The sequence below is a fragment of the Triticum aestivum genome, chromosome 7A (assembly GCF_018294505.1).
Source record: "Triticum aestivum cultivar Chinese Spring chromosome 7A, IWGSC CS RefSeq v2.1, whole genome shotgun sequence".
Lineage (NCBI taxonomy): Eukaryota > Viridiplantae > Streptophyta > Magnoliopsida > Poales > Poaceae > Triticum > Triticum aestivum.
In genome coordinates this window covers 517,642,347-517,664,127 of record NC_057812.1, presented here as the reverse complement: position 1 = coordinate 517,664,127, position 21,781 = coordinate 517,642,347, and the positions used below count along the sequence as shown (strand labels likewise).

At 53.3% G+C, this 21,781-nt stretch overlaps 1 protein-coding gene across 3 annotated transcripts; it reads right to left on the bottom strand.

Moving 5' to 3' along the window:
* Positions 1–15,831: 15,831 nt before the first annotated feature.
* LOC123147930 (probable protein phosphatase 2C 56) lies at positions 15,832–20,977 on the bottom strand. Of its 3 annotated transcripts, none has more exons than XM_044567262.1 (8): positions 20,639–20,977; positions 20,013–20,140; positions 19,833–19,931; positions 19,572–19,730; positions 19,010–19,096; positions 18,612–18,706; positions 16,583–16,657; positions 15,832–16,323 (listed from the first exon to the last, which is right to left on the bottom strand). In XM_044567262.1, the coding sequence occupies exons 1-8, from the start codon at positions 20,899–20,901 to the stop codon at positions 16,198–16,200; spliced, it is 1,032 nt and encodes a 343-aa protein (XP_044423197.1). In that variant the 5' UTR covers positions 20,902–20,977; the 3' UTR covers positions 15,832–16,197. The 3 variants fall into 3 exon arrangements, 1 of the variants encoding a protein (XP_044423197.1); XR_006473555.1 differs by lacking the exon at positions 15,832–16,323 and adding an exon at positions 16,814–18,513; XR_006473554.1 differs by lacking the exon at positions 15,832–16,323 and adding an exon at positions 16,814–17,544 and having other exon boundaries at positions 16,586–16,657.
* Positions 20,978–21,781: the final 804 nt, after the last annotated feature.

Genomic DNA, 21,781 nt, shown 5'->3' with positions numbered 1-21,781 from the left:
TAGAACGTCGTCGGTGCCTGGAAACGGGATAAGGCGAAGACATGCACGCCGGCGAATCTTACCCAGCTTCAGGGCTCTCCTCGGAGATAATACCCCTACTGCTACTCTACAGGGTCTCTGCATGATCACTATGGCAAAGTGTTTACACGGTTGCTCCTTGAGCTGTTTCCTGGAGGTAGGAGAAGGCAAGGCTAGCTCTCTCCTTCCTATATGATCTGGTCTAGTGCTAATGGATTCCAACCCTTTGCATGGATGCCCTGGGGGGTTTATATAGGCCTACCCCCTAGGGGTACAATGGTAATCCGGCTGGACGCGGGCCCAGCCGTCAGTCTCTCTGGCCGTCGTCTTATCCGCCGACTCCTGGGGCCCGCCGACTGGTGGGCCCCGCCGACTGGCTTGGTGTCGAGCCGACAGGTCGCGCCCGCCATGGGCGGGTCTTGCCGGCTGTAGATTACTGTAGCCGTGCCTCTAATGACGCATGCTCGGTCATGAGGTCGTGGCGACAGCCCTGCCGTTTGGCGGGCGATCACTATGGCCACTACTTGTCGTGTCTGATTAATGGCGCGTGGGGCCCGTGGGAGGGGCCGGCCGACTTCTGGTGGCCGACTCCCATCCGGGCCGATTGGTGGTGCTTTCACCATCTTTTGTACACCTGCCGACTGGTGGGACCCATCATCCCTGGGTCGTACCAGCAGGCCGTCGTGGGCACAGGGCTCCGCCCCCTGGGGCTGATGTCAGGGCCGGCATGGGAACAGTGTCGCGCCGCGTGGAGATCTTCATGGGTACGGCGTACTGTAGCCATGCCTGCCCTTGGAAAAGGGGTGGGAGTGGACCTTACTATGGCCACTCCCTGTCACGTCCCTCTTTATGAGGGCATGGGGGTTGTTGGCGTCGCGGGCCGACTCCCCAAGGTCGGCTTCTCTGGAAGTCGCCAGTCAGGAGTCGGCTCATCCTGAAGTCGTTCCTAGGACTCGGCCGTGAGTGGGCAGCCGGCCGCCTCGTCGCCGACTCTCAGAAGGCGGCACTTCGTCCTTGGGTCTCGAGGGGCGCAGTCTGCCCCAATGTCTTGAAAGGTTCTGGGCCTGGGTTAGCCTACCCGTGGCCCATTACTCCGACAGTAGTCCCCGAAGCTGGTGAGGCTCCGAGGGCGACATGTCCTGGAGCCTCAATAGTTTCTTCTCTCCGGCGGTCGGATCTGGGCTTCGCTAGCCGTCTTCTGTCAAGCCGACTAGTTGGAGTCGGACTTGCTCAAGGCCGACTTGCCCCTAAAAAGTTTGAACGTTGCGGCGGAGTTCAGGCGGCGTGCCTGATAAGCTTCCGGGTTGCCGCCCGTGGTTGACCCGTCGTGAGGCGTCATGTGGCGGAGCTAGTCTGATCGCCCACGTGCGCAACAGGACAGGCCTACAGGCGGGGCCCTCCACTACCGTGCCTCGGCATGCGAACGGATCCATTGCGGCCACGCGACGGTTGGGGTTCCCGTGCGGTTATGGCGTGTGGTAACTTCGTGTGGTAAAATGTGGGGGTCGTGGGGTCCCGAGCGCAGTTAATCCCATGTCCGCCCCCTCGACTTCTCAGCCCACGAGCCTACAAGTAGGCGGGGGGAGGGGGGCGGCGAAGCACACGCGCCCATTCTCCCCACTTCCTTTCGCTCCTTCTTGCTTCTTCTTCTTCTTGCCGCTGCTTCTCCGAACCACGCCGTGCCTGCAGCGATGAGCTCCTCCTCCGCCGTCACACCTCCTGTTGTTCGCTCCGGAGTGTGGGATGGCCCGAGGTTGACGACGACGACATCGAGATCCTCCGCCAGACACGGCGGCTGCCTGGTAGGGACTTAGTGCGGGTCCGCCTCGCGCCGGAGGGAGAGATATCGCCGGCGCCGGAGGAGGGCGAGTGGGTCATATTCCGCTTGCACCTCATGCGCGGCCTGGGACTGCCGGCGAGCGGCTTCTTCTGCTCCTTCTTGGAGTTCCACGGGCTCCAGCCGCACCACCTTACTCCGAACACGGTGGTGCTGCTGGCTGCCTTCGCCACCCTGTGCGAAGGCTTCCTCGGCATTCTCCCCACCATCGAGCTTTGGGGTGAGTTCTTCCAATCCAAGCTCGGCACACACGTCGCCGGTGTGCCGGCCCAGTGCGGTGCATTCATCGCGATGCGGAGATCAGTGGCCGACAATCCGTTTCCCACCATAGCACTGATTAAGTCGGTGAAGATGTGGCAGCGGTCATATTTTTATGTGAAGAACGTCGCCCCAGAAGGCGACTGGGTCAACCTGCCGGCTTACGATGCCGGCACACCGGCTGGATGGCTCCCCAGCTGGTCACACCGAGCCAGGACACTGTCTCCCGCTGGTGCCGCCGCCGTCGCGCGACTCCGAGTGCTGACGCAGTCGGAGGGCCTGACCGGGCCGACTTGCTGGCCGCCTTCGTGGCGCGCCGAGTCCTCCCACTCCAAGGCCGATCTCACCTGATCTGCCAGATGAGCGGTCATCGGGACCCAAGTCGGATGAGCTCCAAGGACATGCCTCACGCGGAGGTGGCGAACACGGTGAACTACATCGTGAACAGTGGTCTCTCGGTGGACTGGCGGTTCGGCAAGGAGTCGTATTCGCGCGCCAACCCCCCGCCTATTGTAAGTCGTCTTCCTTCTTCTGTTTCTTTTGCTGCCGAGTCTGACTTGTCAAGTCTGGCCGTTTTTGTTTTGAATCAGAACCCTCGCGTCCCTCCCTCGGCCGGCACCACGGGGCCGTCTCGTCAGTTTGTCCCCGATCGGGCGGAGAGCGACGTCGACGATCCCGACTTGGGGGCGGCAGCCATGGAAGCCGATGCCGAGGGAGGAGGAGGAGAAGCAGGCAGCTCCAGGCCTTCGGCCACTTTCGCCGACTGGCCTGACAACGAGGCCGAGGGAGAAGTTGCCCCGCGTCGCCAGCCAAAAGCCGGCCAGCCAAGCGCGAGTTCCTCCGCCGGCTTGGATGCTCAAGGCGGTGCGAAGAAGCGCCGGGCCGGACCGAGTACGCTTGGTGGCCGGTCGAAGAAGTTCAAGAGAGCGGCCGCCGCGACCAAGCGGGAAGAGGCGGCCGCGAAAGCCAACCGCTTCCGCGAGGAAGTGAAGAAGCCGCCGCTGGTCTCTGCGTAAGCGCCTCCATCCCTTATCATTATTTTCTCTTTGTTGATCTTGTCTGAGTTTTTCATATGCTTTTCTCGCCTCAGGGCTCCCCTCACTCTTGAGAGGGTTGCCGCCGCCTCCGTTATGGGGTCAGTGGAGACGTCTGCCACCACTCGGCGGATTGACCCCGCCGCCGACCTTTGGGAGGCGATGGAGCGGAACGCGCGGGAGAAACGCGAGGAGGATGAGGCCGCCCGCTGGGAGAAAGCGGAGGCCGAGAAGGCGGAGGCCTCCGCCCTGAAGAAGCTGGAGGAGGCCGAGGCCGCCGCTGCGGCAAAGCAGCCGGCTAAGGAAGTCGCACCCCGGTGGTCGGCGGTGTTCGTCACCCCTTTGAACTCCGCGCTCCCGCCCCCGGAGTTCACGGGGCAGTCAGGGGAAGCCGGCGGCGAGTTCCCGATCGTGGAGAGAGGCGGCGGCGACACCTCCATGTCGGACGTGGTCGCGCCGCCATAGCCGCCCCCGCCGCTGTCTAGAAGTGCGCAAGGCAAACAGCTGGCGGATCCGCCCCTGCCGTCGACTGAAGACGAGGCCGTGGCAAGGCTAATCCTTCAAGTCGGCTCGCCAACGCGCCGCCGTCTTGAGAAGGCGACTTCGGCGCCACGCCCCTTGGAGACCGACACCGCCAGCTCGACGATTCCAGATGCTGAAGCGACGAGCGCCACGCCCATTGGGTGGGTATGAGGAGGCGGCACGGGCCCGCTGAACTAGGCGCTTCTGGATGTCCAGACGAAGCTGCGAGCTGAGAGCGACGCCATCGAGAACTGCACCAAGGCGCACCTGGCGTCGCGGGCAGCCATCTGGGTATGCTTTCTCCTTTGTCCCTGTTTTCTTGTTTCTCTCTGTGGGGGCGCGCCAGCGCACCCACTGGGTGTAGTCCCCGAGTTCTGGGCCGGCTGCTGAGCAGGCGGCCCGGAACTCCAATTGGTAAGTTCCGGGTACTAACCTTTGTTCTGAAATACTTGTTGCAGGACTATCACAACCTCCGTGTCACCGCCTTCAACCAGAATGTTGAAGAGCTGGGCAAGCGGACTGCCGACTTGTCGGAGAGCCTGAGTGAGTCCTTTTTCTTCTTTGCGGGGGCGCACTGGCGCACCCGCGGGCTGTAGTCCCCGAGATTCGAGCCGACTGCTGAGCAATCGGGCCGGATCTCCCCGGCGACCTTCTTCGTTGATGACTTAACGCCTTCTTTCTTCTTTCTCTTCAGGGTCCAACGCCGCTCTTCAACAGCAGCTGAGCGAAGCCAACTCCGCGTTGCGCGCCAAGGGGAGGAGTGCAGCAAGCTCGCCGCAGAGCGCGATCTGCTGGCCGCACAATTGGCGGAGCAGAAGGAGCTGCTTACGAAGACGCAGAAGGAGGCGGAAGAGGCGGAAGCCGCCCTTCTGGCTGAGTTCGCGAGCGAGCGCTCCTCTTGGACTGACAAGGAGGCAATGCTGGTCTCCGGCTTCCACGAGATCGAGGACCTCGTCGACGGTGAGCTTCTTTGCTTTCCTTCTTCGAGCCGCCGACTATATGTCGAGCCGACTCCTGGTTTTTTTGACTTGTTCTTCATTTTTTCCGTCTTGGCAGACTTCTTCCCCGGCCACTCGTAGGCCGCCATTCAAGCTATCGAGGCCGATCGCAAGGAGCGGAGGGCGGGTGGCACAGAGATTGCCGCTGATGCCCCTCGGACTCTTGACGAGCACATTCTGAGCATTGGGGCTCGCCTGCAGCCGGCCCACCAGATGTTGCACCGGCTTCAACGTGTCGGCGCCCAAGTGATCGCCGCCCTGTGGCCAGACGTGCAGGCTCCATGCACCCCCAGTCGGACTGCCGACTGGCTGGAGGTCGTGGCTGGCCGTCTTGAGGCCTGGAAGGGTTCCTTGGCCCGGGCCGGAGCACGCCGAGCCTTGGAATTCGTCAAGGCGTGGTATCCGGGGCTGGACCTGGACCGGCTGGCCACACTCCGGTCAGAGGCCCAGCCGGAGATGCTCGCCGCGGAAGACGCCCTTGTCAAGCGTGCGGCGGCAATCGCCGAGTACACCGACACCAGCATATTTGTCCCTGAGTGGGCTGAAGACGGCGAGGAGGTGCCGCCGGAGTGGTTTGGGCTGAACCCCGACTACAGCGAGGACTCAGCATAGGTGATTGGCTCCAGCGTCGAGGAGGAAGACGAGGCGGAGGACGGAAGCGAGACGGAGGCACCGGAAGACGGAGCGGACGGCCAGCCTTAGCTCGACCGTGCCTCCAGCAACGAGCCATGCCCGCCCGAGCCGACTGCTGCCGGAGGTGCTCAAGCCGAGACCGCCCAGCCGGCCGCCCCAACATCCGACACCGCCGTCTCCTCCGATCCTCCAAACCCGTCTGCCGCCCCTTAGGCTGCCACCTCGTCTTTGTTTTATCTGTTCTAATAGTTTTTGAAGAACTCGTTAATCCGCACAATTCCACCCGCGGGGTGTATTTTGAAATTCTGCTCGAAGATTCGGCCAAGGGCCTTTGTTATGTAAATATTCATCCGACTTCTATCTTTCTTGCTCATTGTTCTTTTGGCTTTTTCCTTTGCTGTATTCCCTCAGTTGCCGTCTTTGTCAGTCAGATAGCCGCTCCGCAGACTGCTGCTGGATCAAATTCTTGGTCACTTTGGGAAGGCAAGTACTTAGCCGTTTTTAGGGTTGTTTAACAAGTCGGATAGAAGGCGCCAAGCCGACTATTCAAGAGTCGGTTTGCGAAAAAAGGCTGGAAGCCGGCCTTAAGCTATGTTTGTGCTTTGAGTCCTTAGCCATTTTCACGTGGACGCCAATTCTTCCTTACTCCTGCCCACCAGACAGTCGCTCTACGAGCTGTGGCTTCTGGCAGGAGACGGTTTGGACGCCACACACTACTTGTCCAGCTGCAGGAAGCATTTCATAGCACAGGTCGGCCAGTCCCCGGGCCGACTAGTCGAACCCGGTGCCAAACGGCATAACAAAGAGTAATATACTCGACGGCATATTTCTTATCATATAGATAAAAGAGGGCAGTCCCCGAGCTCTTCTCGGGGGGCCCGAAGTCTTGGTACTTTTAATACAAAAGGTAGCATGATACATACTGTGTTTAACTGTAAATTTTTTGGAGGAGATTTGCATTCCATGGCCGCTCTGTCTCTTCGCCGGAGTCGCCCCTCTTGCGTGCTTGGGGCTTCTGAGCGTCGATCAGGTAGTAGGAGTCGTTGCCTAGCACTTTGCTGATGATGAAGGGGCCTTCCCAAGGTGCCGACAACTTGTGTTGGCTGGCTGTTCGTTGGATTAATCGGAGCACGAGGTCGCCCTCCTGGAAAGATCTCGGCCTGACCTTCCTGTTGTAGTATCTGCGCAGGCTCTGTTGGTAGATGCTAGACCAGCTGAGTGCCAACAGCCGGCCCTCTTCCAGCTGGTCGACGTCATCTTGTCGTGCTTCTTCTGCTTCTTCCTCGGTGTACATGGTGACTCGTGGGGAATCGAACTCTATGTCCGTTGGGATGACGGCTTCAGCACCGTAGACAAGGAAGAAAGGCGTGAAGTCGGTTGACTTGTTTGGAGTCGTGCGCAGACTCCAGAGGACAGCTGGCAACTCGTCGAGCCAGCAGCCAGCCGAGCGCTCCAGAGGCTCGATCAGTTGGGGCTTGATGTCGGACAGGATGAGGCTGTTTGCTCGCTCCACCTGGCCATTTGACTGTGGATGGGCGACGGATGCTAGGTCCAGTCAGATGCCCTGTGTCGCACAGAAACGGGCCAAGGCGCCTTTGGCAAAATTCGTGTCGTTGTCGGTGATGATGTTGTGTGGTATGCCGTACTGAATTGTGATGTCAGAGATGAAAGTCACGGCAGTCGGACCGTTCAGTTTCTTGATTGGCTTCGCTTCTATCCACTTGGTGAACTTGTCCACCGCGACAAGTAAGTGAGTTAAGCCACCTCGTGCCGTCTTGAATGGTCCCACCATGTCTAGACCCCAAACTGCGAAAGGCCAGGCAATGGGGATGGTCTTGAGTGCAGAAGCCGGCTGATGCGGCTTGGAGCGGAACTTCTGGCACCCTTTGCATTTTTGGACCAATTCCTTGGCCTCTTCTAAGGTCGTTGGCCAAAATAAACCGCGTCGGAAAGCTGTGGCGACGAGTGCTCTTGAAGCCGCATGGTGGCCGCACTCGCCTTGATGGGTGTCTTTGAGAATTGCTTGGCCTTGCTCTAGCTCTACGCGGCGCTGGTAGACACCAGTGACACTGCGCCTGACCATCTCTCTGTTGACTATGGTGTAGGCTGCCGCTCGGCGTTGTACTTGCCAAGCTAAGGTCTCATCAGTCGGCAGCTCTTTGCTCACCAGAAATTTGAGGATGGGCTGGGCCCATGAGGGTGCTGCTATTTCTTCGACTGCCAAAACTGCGACTTGGACGAGGGCGGCTGGGCTGGCAGGCGGCGGGCTGGAGTCAACAACCACTTGCTGGATTAATGAAGTCCCCGGGCCAACTGGCGCAGCTCTTGGGCCGAGTTCTGGAGTCTTCGGGCCGGCCGTCGTAGTCCCCGGGCCGGGTTCTGCAGTCCCTGGGCCGGCCTCGACTATGGCGGTTTTGGAGCCATCTGCCAAAATCCCCGTACCGTCCGTCGGGGCTCTGGAGTCGGATCCGACTTCTTTGGGAGGAGCCGGCACGAAGATGGAGTCTGATTCTGGTGAAGGCTTGACAGACGGCTTGAGGAGGCGTTGAAGGGCGACGCCTGATGGTATTGCTTGGCGGGTAGAGCCGATTCGTGCCAAGGCGTCTGCTTGGTCGTTGTCGTTTCTTGGCACATGGAGGAACTCGCACCCCTCGAAATACCCACTGAGTTGCTGCACGAGGAAACGGTAACTCGCCATGTTTGCATCTTTGGCGTCCCAGTCGCCAGACGACTGCTGGACCACTAAGTCTGAGTCGCCATAACACAGGATCCGACGAATGCCAAGTTCTTTAGCAAGCCGAAGCCCGTGAATGAGCGCCTCGTACTCGGCGACGTTGTTGAAGGCGGCAAAATGGATTTGCAGTGCGTATTTGAGCTTGTCGCCTTTAGGAGAAGTGAGGACAACGTCGGCTCCCAAGCCGGTGCGCATCTTGGAGCCGTCGAAATGCATCCGCCAATGGGTGGAGTCGGGCGCTGGAGGTAGGTACTGGGTCTCGGCCCAGTCGATGAGAAAGTCGGCCAGTGCTTGTGACTTGATGGCGGTGCGGGGCTGGTAGTGGATGGTGTAGGGAGCCGGTTCTATGGCCCATTTGGCCACTCGGCCAGAAGCATCTCGGCTTCCGATGATCTCAGCAAGTGGGGCCGTGCAGACCACAGTGATTGGATGCTCTTGAAAGTAAGGCTTCAATTTCTTGGCGGCAAAGTGCACGCCGTAGCACATCTTCTGGTAGTGGGGGTAGTTCTGCTTGGAGGCCGATAGTACTTCGCTCAGGTAATATACCGGTCTCTGGACAGGTAGTGCCTTGCCTTCCTCCTTGCGTTCCACTACAATGACTGTGCTGACTACCCGGCTGGTGGCGGCGATGTACAGGAGCATAGGTTCCTTAGGAGTCGGAGCCGCCAGAATGGGTGGAGTAGTCAGCATCTTCTTCAACTGGAGAAAAGCTTCGTCCGCCTTGTGGTTCCGCTCGAAAAAAGTGGTCTTCTTCATGAGCTGGTATAAGGGGAGAGCTTTCTCGCCGAGCCGACTGATGAATCGGCTGATGGACGCCAAGCAGCCGGTGAACTTTTGCATGTCCAGCAGTCGGCTGGGTACCTCCATCCTCTCAATGACCTTGATCTTTACAGGGTTGCACTCTATGCCGCGTTCAGAGACCAGGAAGCCAAGGAGTTGGCCGGCTGGTACTCCGAAGACGCACTTCTCAGGGTTGAGCTTGATCTGGAATCGGCGCAGGTTCTCAAAGGTCTCCTTGAGGTCTTCCAGCAGCGTTCCACGCTTTTCCTTCTTCACCACCACATCGTCCACGTAGACGTGGGCGTTTTTGCCGAGTTGCTTGAGGAGGCACTTCTGCATGCAACGCTAAAAGGTGGCGCCGGCATTCCTCAAGCCAAACGTCATGGTGAGGTAGAAGAAGGCTCCAAACAGCGTGATGAAGGCGGTCTTCAGTCTGTCAGCCGGGTTCAGCTTGATCTGGTGATATCCTGAATATGCATCCAAAAAGCTCAACAGCTCGCATCCGGCTATGGAGTCTATCACCTGATCAATTCTTGGTAAAGCAAACGGGTCCTTGGGGCAGGCCTTGTTGAGGCTTGTGTAGTCAATACACATTCGCCACTGCTTGTTCTTCTTCAGTACCAGGACCGGGTTGGCTAGCCACTCTGGAAAGAATACTTCCATAATGAAGCCGGCTGCTAGGAGTCGGGCTATCTCTTCTCCGACAACTCTTCTCTTTTCTTCTGATAGGCGGCGCAAGGGCTGCCTGACCGGCTTTGCATCAGATCGAACATGTAACTTGTGCTCGGCGAATTTCGTCGGTACACCTGGCATGTCTTTGGGGGACCATGCGAAGATGTCCCGATTCTCACGGAGGAAATCGACGAGCTCGCCTTCCTATTTGCTGTCGAGGTTTGCGCCTACGTCAGCGTACCTCTCTGGGTGCTCTGGATCCAAGGGTATCTTCTTTGTCTCTTTGGTCGGCTTGAACGAACCCTCAGCCTCCGACTCCTTTGGGTTAGGCGACACCTCTAGCTGCTTGCCGGCCATCGCCACAACCCGGTTAAGGAGCCGCTTCTCGGTCGCGATCACCAGGGACTCGGCCAGCCAACTACTCTCAGCCGCGCAGGTAGACGACTTCTGGTAGTCGCCGGCTACGGTCAGAATCCCCCTAGAACCGGGCATCTTCATTTTGAGGTAGGCGTAGTGGGGGACCGCCATGAACTTAGCCAGGGCGGGTCGGCCAAGTAATGCATGGTATGGGCTCTCGAGGTCCACCACCTCAAACCAAACTGACTCTCGGCGGAAGTGATCTTTGTCTCCAAAGAGGATGTCCATCAGGATCTTGCCGATTGGTGAGCAGGGAAGCCCAGGAACAATGCCGTGGAACACAGTCCGACTGTTCTGAAGCTGTCTTTGCTTGATTCCTAATTTCTCCATGGTGTCCTTGTACAGGATGTTGATGATGCTGCCTCCGTCTATCAGTGGCAAAGGTGGCATCCAAGACCAAGGCATAAGAGCCCGGACTCGGCATCACCTCTGGGTGATCAGCCCTACTCCAGCTGATAGGCTTCTCGGACCAGTGCATGAACTCTGGCGTCTCTGATGCTACTGCATTCACCTCTTGTCGCTGCAGCTGCCTGCTGCGTTGATCATCAGCCACGCTGGTAAATATCATGTAGGCTCCGTGCTCTTCGGGGTACTCGTCTTGTACTGCGCCGACTGGCCTGACAGCCGGCTGCTGGGGGGGAGGCGGAGGTTGCTACCCAGCAGGCGGGGGAGGTAGGAGGCCGTCTCCTTTGGCGATCCTGGTGAGCCAGTGGCACTTCCGGGTGGTGTGATTCGACAGCTTCACGCCGCTATGAAACTTGCAAGGACCATCCAGAGTCTGCTCGTATGAGAAAGCCGGCAACCAGCTAGGCTTGCCACCTTTCTGTCGCTTGGGTGGAGGCTGCCCATCCGGCTGCTGGTCTTCAACTGTCGCGACCTGCCGGCTGCTGGAAGCCGGTTGCGGGGCCTTGCGCTTGTGGTCGTTCTACTGTTGCCGCCAACTGGCGTCTCCTGCCAGAGTTCTTGGAGCCTGAGGGGCCACTTTGCCAGTTGCGCTAACTTGAATCTCCGCCTTCATGGAGGAGTCGGCCGTGGCATACTTGTCTGCTATGATCAGCAGCTCGTCGAGGGTTTCTGGCTCGTCGCAGAGGAGCTTGTGCTTGAGGAGGGTGCCTTCTCTACACCCGGCGGTGAAGTACTCGATAGCCTGCACCTCGTGCACGCCCTCACAGGAGTTCCGAAGCTCGGCCCAACGCGTGAGGTAGTCGCGAGTCGACTCGTTGGGGCCTTGCATGCACAAGGAAAGCTGACGAGGCTTGGGAGGACGCTTGTACGTGCTTGTGAAGTTGAGAACCAATGCTTCGGTGAAGTCGACCCAGCTGTTGATGCTGCGGGGCTTCAGGCTGTTCAGCCATGTCCGGGCCGTGCCCTGGAGCATGAGCGGAACGTATTTTATAGCGACACGCTTGTTGCCGTTCGCTATGTTGACAGCCATGGAGTAGTCAACCAGCCAGTCCTCCGGCTTCACGGAGCCAGTGTACTTGGGCGTGTCTCTTGGGAGCGTGAACCCTTTGGGAAAGGGCTCGTCTCAAATGCGGGGCCCGAAACAAGGCAGACCCAACTCGTCTTCTTCTTCCAGCGCCAGGGATCGGTGAAGTCGATCAATCCGGTGGCGGGCATCGTTTTCTCCGACTCCCTCTCGGCGGCCAAGGCGGTCGCTGAGAGTCGGATGGTCAGCAGGCGGCAGGGAGACTCGCCTTTCCTTGCGAGGAGGAGGAGGCGGACAGTCGTCCCGTCGTTCCACTGCTCTCGGGCGGCCGTCTTGGTCGCGCTCTATGGTAATGTGAGTCCGACTGTGGCTGACAGCCGGATCCTTGTCTTTCCTTCCTCGGGCGCTGCCAGTCGGCGTCCGAGGCGTCGCGCCTTGATCTCGGCGAAGGTCGTCGTTTTGCCGTTGCGGCGCCTCCGTGCGGCAACCGGCCTCGTTCTGCGCGGCAGCCACGTTGAGGAGCCGCTGGACTCGCTCCATCATCAGGCGGCGCTCTTCGCCCTCGAAGTTGTCCAGCTCGTCCGCCGCCGCCTGGGCGGCTCGAATGTTCTCCGCAGGCGTGGCGTACATAGGGCGACTTGCCCCGAATAGGTTGGCGAAGGCCACGCCGCGCTGCTGGACCGCGCTAAGGCGGCTGGGCCCAGCTGGGGCTGGCGAGCCACCCACAGCGTGATCCATCTCACGCTGGTAGGCTTCTGACAAGCGTCTCATGCTAGCCAGCTTCTTCACGCCTTCGACGAGCTGAAGGCGGCGCGCCTCCAACGTCTCCGCGTCAGCGTCTTCCGGAATATGCGCAGTCAGGTCTTGTAGTGTCGCGCCAAGTGGGTCATGCGCTCCTCCGCCGGGAGGCTCGTCATGACCGATGACGAGCACCTCGGTGACGGTGCTTCCGTCGCTCTCCGCGCGAGGGAGAGGCTCGTCGTAGACCACCACATTGGTGGGGAACGCGTCGAGCGACACGATGTCGGAGTCGACCAGCATCGGGTCGGTGGAGCCTACAGACTCCAAGTCCACGGTAGGCTCGCCGGCGACGTGGAGTTCGTCGAGGAGGCCCGCAAGGAGGCTCTCAGGGCCGCCCGTGCCTGCGTTGGATGCAGGTTCGTCGGAGAGGCAAACCTCGCCGACAAGATCGGCGAGGCAGCTAGCCGCACAGGCGATCTCAACGCCGTGCAGCGCGTCAGCGCAAACTCCGTCTGGCGTGCCGGGCTGGCTGCGCTCGCCAGGGAGAAAAAGGGTTCCCGTCCAAAGCAGGTCTCCGGACGACGGTGCACCAGGCCCCACGGTGGGCGCCAAATGTCGGGGGTTGGGTGCGACATATGCCAAAGGATGGCTTATCATGGTGGGGGCGAGTAGAACGTCGCCGGTGCCTGGAAACGGGATAAGGCGAAGACATGCACGCCGGCGAATCTAACCCAGCTTCAGGGCTCTCCGGGGAGATAATACCCCTACTGCTGCTCTACGGGGTCTCCGCATGATCACTATGGCAAAGTGTTTACACGGTTGCTCCTTGAGCTGTTTCCTGGAGGTAGGAGAAGGCAAGGCTAGCTCTCTCCTTCCTATATGATCTGGTCTAGTGCTAATGGATTCCAACCCTTTGCATGGATGCCCTGGAGGGTTTATATAGGCCTACCCCCCAGGGGTACAATGGTAATCCGGCTGGGCACGGGCCCAGCCGTCAGTCTCTCTGGCCACCGTCTTATCCGCGACTCCTGGGGCCAGCTGACTGGTGGGCCCCGCCGACTGGCTTGGTGTCGAGCCGACAGGCCGCGTCTGCCGCGGGCGGGTCTTGCCGGCTGCAGATTACTGTAGTCGTGCCTCTAATGACGCAGGCTCGGTCATGAGGTCGTGGTGGCAGCCCCGCCGTCTGGCGGGCGATCACTGTGGCCACTACTTGTCATGTCTGATTAATGGCGTGTGGGGCCCGTGGGAGGGGCCGACCGACTTCTGGTGGCCGACTCCCATCTGGGCCGACTGGTGGTGCTTTCTCCGTCTTTCGTACGCCCGCGGACTGGTGGGACCCATCATCCTTGGGTCGTACCAACAGGCCATCGTGGGCACAGGGCTCCGCCTCCTGGGGCTGATGTCACGGCCGACATGGCAACAGTGTCGCGCCGCGCGGAGATCTCCGTGGGTACGGCGTACTGTAGCCACGCCTGCCCTTGGAAAAGGGGTGGGAGTGGACCTTACTGTGGCCACTCCCCATCCTGTCCCTCTTTATGAGGGCATGGGGTTGTTGGCGTCGCGGGCCGACTCCCTAAGGTTGGCTTCTCTGGAAGTCGCCAGTCAGGAGTCGGCTCATCCTGAAGTCGTTCCTAGGACTCGGTCGCGAGTGGGCAGCCGGCCGCCTCGCTGCCGACTCTCAGAAGGCAGCACTTCGTCCTGGGGTCTCGAGGGGCGTAGTCTGCCCCAATGTCTTGAAAAGTTCTTGGACTGGGTTAGCCTACCCGTGGCCCATTATTCCGACAACCACATTCAAACATAGCATGACGGATATCTTCAGCACGTTCCTGACACACAGGGCATGCAGTATTACTCCCTCCGTTCCTAAATATAAGTCTTTTTAGAAATTCCACTATGGACTACATACGGATGTATATAGACATGTTTTAGAGTGTAGATTCACTCATTTTACTTTGTATGTAGTTCGTAATAAAATCTTTAAAAAGACTTACATTTAGGAATGGAGGGAGTAGTTTTTCTATGTCGGTTAGCAAGAATAGATTTACACGGAATAACTCCCATGTAACATCCGCCACACATGAACCTTAATTTTGCCTGGGACTTTCAGTTTCCATAGTAGCTTCCAGATTGGGTTGACAGCCGAGCCACCCTGGATGTTGCTTCCTTCAAACTTGCTTCCATACCGACCATTCCACTCTAGTTATAGATGCTCTTACGCTCATCTATGCCACCACCGAGGTTTGTCGCAAAAGATTGCAGTGGCAAAAGATTTATTTCTTTTGTGTTTATGTTTCCTACCCGCAAAAGAAAAATGTTTTTTACAGGGAAAGAAAAAAGAAAATATTGTTGGCTCGAAAATTCTTTGATTTCAGTGCTTCGGCTTTATTCTGCTCACCTTCTATAAACTTCTTTTCGCTCCTTCAAATCCAGGCAAAGAATACAGCATATTCTATTGCAAGGCATGTGCAGTGGTACTGTAATGTAGTAAGTTACTACAGGAAAGAAAAGGCTAGTGGCCACATCTTTTCCTAATTTAATTTTGATAATCAGGCTGCGTTCGAACTGGAGGAGAGCAAAATAAAGGAATGTGAAAAAGTACAGGAAGTGAAGTTGTGTGTACAGTGCAAACCACAGGTTTTCAAAGCAAAGGAATAAAGAAAATGATGTGTGTTCGGGTTACAGGAAACTTGCTAGCCGTATCAAATCTGTCCTGATAAGAAAATTTTAACACTAATCTGAGATTTCTGAACGAGAAACCAAGATGTATCAAGTGGATTACCTATTTCTTGCAAGATCTCCTTACTTCCCCCAAATTTCAGATCTTCCAACCCTTGTGTCGATGGGAGGGGAGGTGGAGCTTGAGGGACACAAGGAGGGGGAGGAGGAGGAGGAGGAGGAGGACGGAGTGGAGGAGGTGGGACTCGGATCTGCCAGTTGGGCATGTTGCACCGCTGGCCGTCCATGTCGATTTCGTGCGAAGCTCGCGGGAGGCGGGGTGTGGGCTGGAGCGGGAGAGCGACGGAGCGAGGAATGGAGATTTTCACCCGGCCTTTCCTTTGGTTGGAGTAGATTTTATTTTCCCCGTGAAAAGTACAGGTATGTGACGCTTTCCTGTGGAACAGAAGAATCCGATTTCTGAGGAGCGAACACGCTTACAGGAATTTATTCCTATGGCAGTTTGGCCTGCAAAATTCCTGCGAAATTCCCATGCGCCGAACGCAGCCTCAACATTTTTAGATGCATTAATCAATACTCCCTCTGTAAAAAAATACAAGAGCGGTTAGACTGTGTTCGGGACAAAGGAATTTTACAGGATTCGTGGAGGTTTCCTTTCCAATGGATATCTTTCCTTCAGAGGTGTTCGGTACACAGGAATAGCCACACCGATTCCTCAGGAAATGTTTCCCATCCTCCATTTTTCACGGGAACTAGAACATGCGCTCGAAGCTCATTTTTCGCGTAGGCCCGAGGCAAACAGGTGCAGCTCTGTGACTGCAGGATTTGATGTGCTTGACTGTAAAAGCGGGGTGCACCTGGTTTAGGAGAACAACGCAAGGAGACAGCAAAAAGGTAGTGGTGCATGTGGTCTGTGTTCATGTGTGACAATGATTCATCAAGAGACATGCACGGCCGGTCCTCCATTTTTCAGCATGGTGCATAAAAGCATTTTTAGATCCAATTTAGGATCTCATGACATTGACATGAGTATGACATGTAGACCTCGGTTTTGTGAACAAACTAAACTGAACAAAAAACACTACGAAGAAAACACTCCACACTCCTTCAATTATTATTATAAGATAATGAAGCAGTGGTGTAATAGTAGCATGCCCTAGGCCTTCTCCATTTGTTGCACCAGAATGCAAAATGACGACGTAACATCATGTTCCACGTTTGAGGTTTTCTCCAGATTTTGTGGACCCAACTACTAACAGATCTGATGCAATTCCACTAATGATAATAGATGCAAAAAATTCCCTACAAAAAGAACCAACCAATCGGCCAGTCTCTTTCACAGCTGTTGAAGTCTTGTTGGTGCCATAGATCAGAGGAAGATATTCTTTCGGATATTTCAAGTGACAAAACTTCACTGCCATCAATCTCCGTCACGTATCCTACATTGTTCAGTGGTGAAATCGCACCACAATGCATGTGATGTTGTCTGAGCTGTGCCGGGAGTGGGCCATTTCCGTCAGCTTCACCGCCGCTGCCTCAGGCCCGTCAGTTGCTCTCATAAGTGAAATAACATCCTTGTTTGTAAAAAGACACGAGATACTGATTAGCAGTGGACCAAATGAGATGCACAAATGATATGAAAGACCATGTTCACCACATTGAATGTGCCAACATGCAGCTACATCACTAAACCCATTATGGGCCGACCATGTGTTTGGGTTTATGCATCGGTAAAAAAAAACTAACAAGGTTCTACTAAACCTTTCCAGATGCAAAGTTTAGTATTATTAGCGAACACAAGTCATGCCGCCATATGCCGTGCTAAATAGGTACCTCATTTTGCACAAAATCCCAAAGACCATCTGTAGCGAGAACCAGGTATTCCAGGTCACTGTTGACCTGCGTTTCCTGCATTTTACAGTAGAACAGTACAAAAGATTCAGCAAGTAACACTTAAAATACTTTTCCAACAGCAAGACCTTCAGTGAAGTTGCGTTAACAGTAGAATACTAAAAAAATCCTGCATTCAGAAGTTCCAGAATCTAAATAAACTTCAGAACACACCATTTCCATTTTCCAGTGAAGTTGTGTTAACTGCTTGAGGCCCTTTGTCCCTTTTCATAAATTAACCTTCTGAAATGAGCTGTATAATATGACAAACATTGTTGTGACTTTACTGTTACCAGATATACACATAATATTCTGACAATGTTGGTTATCGTTATTCAATCTGCCTATCTACATGTTGACATTCCTCTCCAGAGTCCAGGCAAACAACTACTCCCTCCGTTCCTAAATACTACCTCCATAAACTAATATAAAAGCGTTTAGAATACTAAAGTAGTAATCTAAACACTCTTATATTAGTTTACAGAGGGAGTATTTGTCTTTTTAGAGATTTTAAATGGACTACCACATACGGATGTATATAGACATATTTTAGAGTGTAGATTCACTCATTTCGCTCCGTATGTAGTTACTTGGTTGAAATATCTAGAAAGACAAATATTTAGGAACGGAGGGAGTACATCAATAGCAAAATCCTGAAGGCTTGCCAAGGAGCCGCATATGATAGTTACACCCAAAAAAGGATGTTAAACATGCCCTGTTATGTAATCGTAGCAATATTATCTATTACAATTAGAACAGGGCTTAACCTCCCATCTTCGTTTCCCTGAAAAAAAATCACATCTCCATTTCATACAACACCTCTTTCACTTCCCACTCAAAATACCAGGAAAAGAATCCTCTCTCAGAGACAAATTAATGTAGTCTTCCTCCCGCCTCACAAACTCCTAAAATTAAGGAGGAAATGTGAAAAATTCTACAAAAGAATGCTGCCTATAAGATAAAACCACAACATCATATCTTGCATCACTGAAATGAGTTCTTGCTGCAGACAGCAATAGACGTGAACGTGAGTGTCTCTCACTAGGACGTGAAAATATCCATCCATAAGAATATCAGATAAACATGTGAAGGATGATAAAAATATTGGCATACATGATTTCTTTTGGTTTCGCAAGTAGCCTAGATTATTCTACTTCCAGTTGGAAGACCCATATAGATACCCAAGTTAAAGTTACAGCTTTCAGGACTGGAGTCAAGGTTGCAACAAGAATCTACTACCATCATCCAATAAATCTCTCCTACTTAAAAAAACGTAACATTCTGTCGTCCACCTCATCTTTGGTCCAACCTTACTTACGTCCTCCCCTCCCCCTTTCCGTTTTGATTTCCCCCCTCCTATCTCTGTTTCTTTCAATCGGTTTTCCCTAAAAACCACCTTAACTGCCCCACCTTTTATTAACTTCCCAAATAAAATTCGGATTTCTTAGGTAAGCCAATAAGTGCTACCAATACGTATTTACCAAATAAAATCATATTTCCTTACACAATCACATTAATACGGGCAGGTGAATTGCAGGCTAACATACTATAATATTTATACCTGTTGTGACGCACGGGCAATTATCTATCTACAGGACAATTATAAAATTCCAACTGTTTGATCCAGCAAGCAATGGTCCAGATCACAGGTGATTAAAGGTGCCACCATCCCCATATTTTCTAACATGATCAATCAGTAAACGACATAATTTTATTAGACAGACTGAAATTGCAGTTTATGAAGGACTGCGGAAAATCCATTTGAATTCAGGTCAATGGTCTGTGAAGTGGGCATTCGTCCTTTCTTCTCAGGTTGATGGTCCATAAAGTGGGAATTCATTATTCCTCAATTGCATGGAAATGGATATTTGAGTCTACAAAAACAAAAACAGCACGAGGAAACCCCCGGTTCCTTCCTCAATAATACTGAAGTTCCAGGGACTGGGAATTAACACAGAACTAAATTAGATACCTGAATGTCAGGCTCTGCTATCACATAATTCTTCAATCCACGGTTGCCAAATGCACGGGACATTGCCAGAATTCCATCAACCCTCCAAGTAAAACCTGCAGAAGAGCTCGTACGAAAACAGAAAAACAAACCAAAATGAGAACAGTATTTCTAAAGAACCTTCAACTAATAGAAAAATAGGAGACATGTGGTGTTAGACATGTACACAATTACTCGTGTAATTTCCCCATTTTAAAAACTTTGGATTTGAATAAGGAAAAAATGTAGGTTGACTTATAGTTCCCCATTGATGCCTCAAGAAAATAATTAAGGTAATACCTCGATTCTGGCTAGCTTCTACATCCAATTAAGTTGAAGCTAGCTAATACCAGAAGAGTACTGTAAGAACGAAGTCTTACCATCATAACTAACGCCACCTCCAGCATTCTCAATTCTCGTTCGCTCATCCTTTAAGTTAGGTCTATGGTCATCTGAGAGTGGGATAGCTACAAAACAGTGACAACCATGTCTTTTTATATTATTCACGGGTAAGACGGAACCAGAGAACAATTAGTGCTCAAAATTTGTAGAGCAATATAGCAACATAACAATGTATGCATGTATGGAAGAATTAAAAAAAGCTGAGGTGAACAGTCAATAACTGAATTTAGTATTTAGTGGGCCAGAGTATTCATTCCTTAACACACTAAAATAAATAACTGAAAAGCACTCATTTCATAACTGGGACTCAGAAGACACATGTCAAATCCCTAGCAAATACTCCCTCCACGAAAAGAATTATGGATCGGAGGGAGTATCATTTAAGCAAGTTTAATTGTACTATTAACTACATTACAAGGATATGCTAGCCACTGGATGGCAGAGAGTTTCAGTGTAGAGTAAGCATTGGCAGTTGTTGGTTGTATTGGATATCAGAAAGAAGAATCTTCACTAACAAAAATACGATAAGAAAAATATTACCTTTGCCACCTTTTAAAGCGATAGCACGTGAATCGCCAACATTTGCTACATAAAGTTGTTCACCAACCAAAACAGCAGCCAAAGCTGTCGAACCATCCTCCCTATAAGGAGTGGTTACCGATTCTAAGAAATCAGCATCACTTTTCAGGAAGGCCGTCTCTGTTTTAAAGTAATCAACAGTGATAAGATAAGTATGATGTGGCACTGGTAAGGGCCTTACTATGCAAGAAGGTATAGTAAACAGAAGGAAAAACACATTACTTAGAGCAAGCTTTGGGTTTCTCAGGAACTGAGGATGCTCGATAAGGTTGTCAAGCAGATGTTCCTTTAGATATTCAGCAGCAAGTGCTCCTGCATGACCTAGTGTACCAAATATTTTAAAAGCATAAACATGGTAGCCAATGAATCACAGACTAATGAAGGCAAGTTTTAAGATAATACCATCAAATACACCAAACAGGCTAACTGTCTGTCCCTTAATTTTAGCGAACTTTACGTCGTAGCGATCCTCCATAGTAGGTCTCCTCCCCTTAAAACTTGAATATCCACAGCTCAGATTACCATCCTCACTGGCAACAAATTGTTTATATTACATCAATCCAAATAGTATGTCAACCTCTTAATACAACGAAGAATCATGAGCACATGAAGTGAAAGGAATTGCACGTACAAGCCACCTGGAGGTCAATGGCTAGAAGATAAATTTAATCGTAGTGTAATTATTTTTTAGAAGTATTCAAAATGAAATACAGTAGCTCATATTGCTAGGATTGTAGTACAAAAGTAACTCTCTGAGATGTTTCAGAAGCTAATGAAGCACAACTGAATCGCCTCTTCTTTTCAGTCAGCGCTTCAGAATAGATGGTATGGCGACATTCCCTGGCATTTTATCCAATTGGTATCTGTCAATGGAGCTCTCGGCGCGGCGGTGGCACAAACCCAGATTGAACGCCCGCCGGTAAGCATCTAGATATGGCCAGCATCCATGGGTTTCCACGAACACGCCAGTGGCGCACACGGGCATTAAGGCATCACCAGGCGGGGTGTTCATTGGACCTTTAAATTACCTCTCGAAGCCGCCGCTAAGCAAGTCACGCAGCACCGCTCGTCTCGTCGCCAAGCCGCGCCGCGGCTGCAACTGTGGTAGAGCCGACGAGGACGAAGAGGAGGATTCAGGCGTCGTCCTGCCCACAGAGCCTGAGGCCGCGGCCCGGAACCCGCGCCCGCCGGGTGTCGCGCGGTGCGTCACGACGGAGGCGGTCACCCGGCGCCGACCCGCCGCTCCAATGCCGACCAGACCACGCAGGTTAGCGGCAGCGACGCGTGCCATCACTAGCAGGTTTCTAGACCTGCCGGAGGGGGCTAGTGAGCTGGGTCTTTGGTTCTGGATGGGAGAAAAAGGAGAGAAAAAAGGGGCGGTTATTCAAGGGCAAACCTAGACATATGTGCCGTGCTTATAGGGCCGGCCCATGGGCATGGGGGCATGGGTTTTTGGCACAACACGGCACGCGAATATATATGGGCCAGGCTGGCTTTCGGCCTGCCACAGATCACAGGCTTAAGCCGGCACGCCACGACCCTTTTAGCACAGCATGGCCCGGCAAGTGGCTCAAGTCGGCCCTTTTAGCAGTTTTGACTTGTTTCAGGCTTTTTTTGGGGTTGTTTTAGCCTCTCTTTTTTTACGAAATTTTACCTTTTAACTTAAAATTAGGATGCCCTCAAAAAAAACTTAAAATTAGGAAATATGCACGTGCTTTACAACGGGAGAAACAAATTGTCGCGTGTCCCTAGTGATTTTATCTATGTTGCCACTTCTCTTCGCATTTGTAATTCAGTAAACTTGTAATGATGGTTGGCATCACCCTGTCTCGTATACACTTGGTGCATGGACCGTCCCCAACATTCATGCTTTACTACAGTGCAACCGCCTGCACTCAAACATCCCTTGCCCATCATCAACACCATTAGCTTTTTATTATGCAAAGGATTTGTGAAAGGTGAAAGATACATCATGATGCAAGAATTGTATTAGAAAAATATCAATATTTTTAAGTTCTAACTAACTTCACATAGGTTTGTGTCAATCCACCATCTTCATGAATATGAAATGTGATTTTATTCTTCCAAGTATTTGTGTGTGTGTGTGTGCAGGTATGGTCGATAGTTGTTTGCGTGAATCTTCTATTGGTTCGATTAACCTTGGTTCTCTA

Excerpts from the sequence above, each read along its gene's own strand:
- LOC123147930 (XM_044567262.1), bottom strand. The coding sequence starts at position 20,901 with ATGGCACGCGTCGCTGCCGCTAACCTGCGTGGTCTGGTCGGCATTGGA. Across the intron at positions 20,141-20,638 it reads CTTAGCGGCGGCTTCGAGAG|TGAGGATGGTAATCTGAGCT; the intron begins GTAATTTAAAGG and ends ATTTGTTGCCAG. Across the intron at positions 16,324-16,582 it reads GGGATTTTGTGCAAAATGAG|GATGTTATTTCACTTATGAG; the intron begins GTACCTATTTAG and ends TTTACAAACAAG.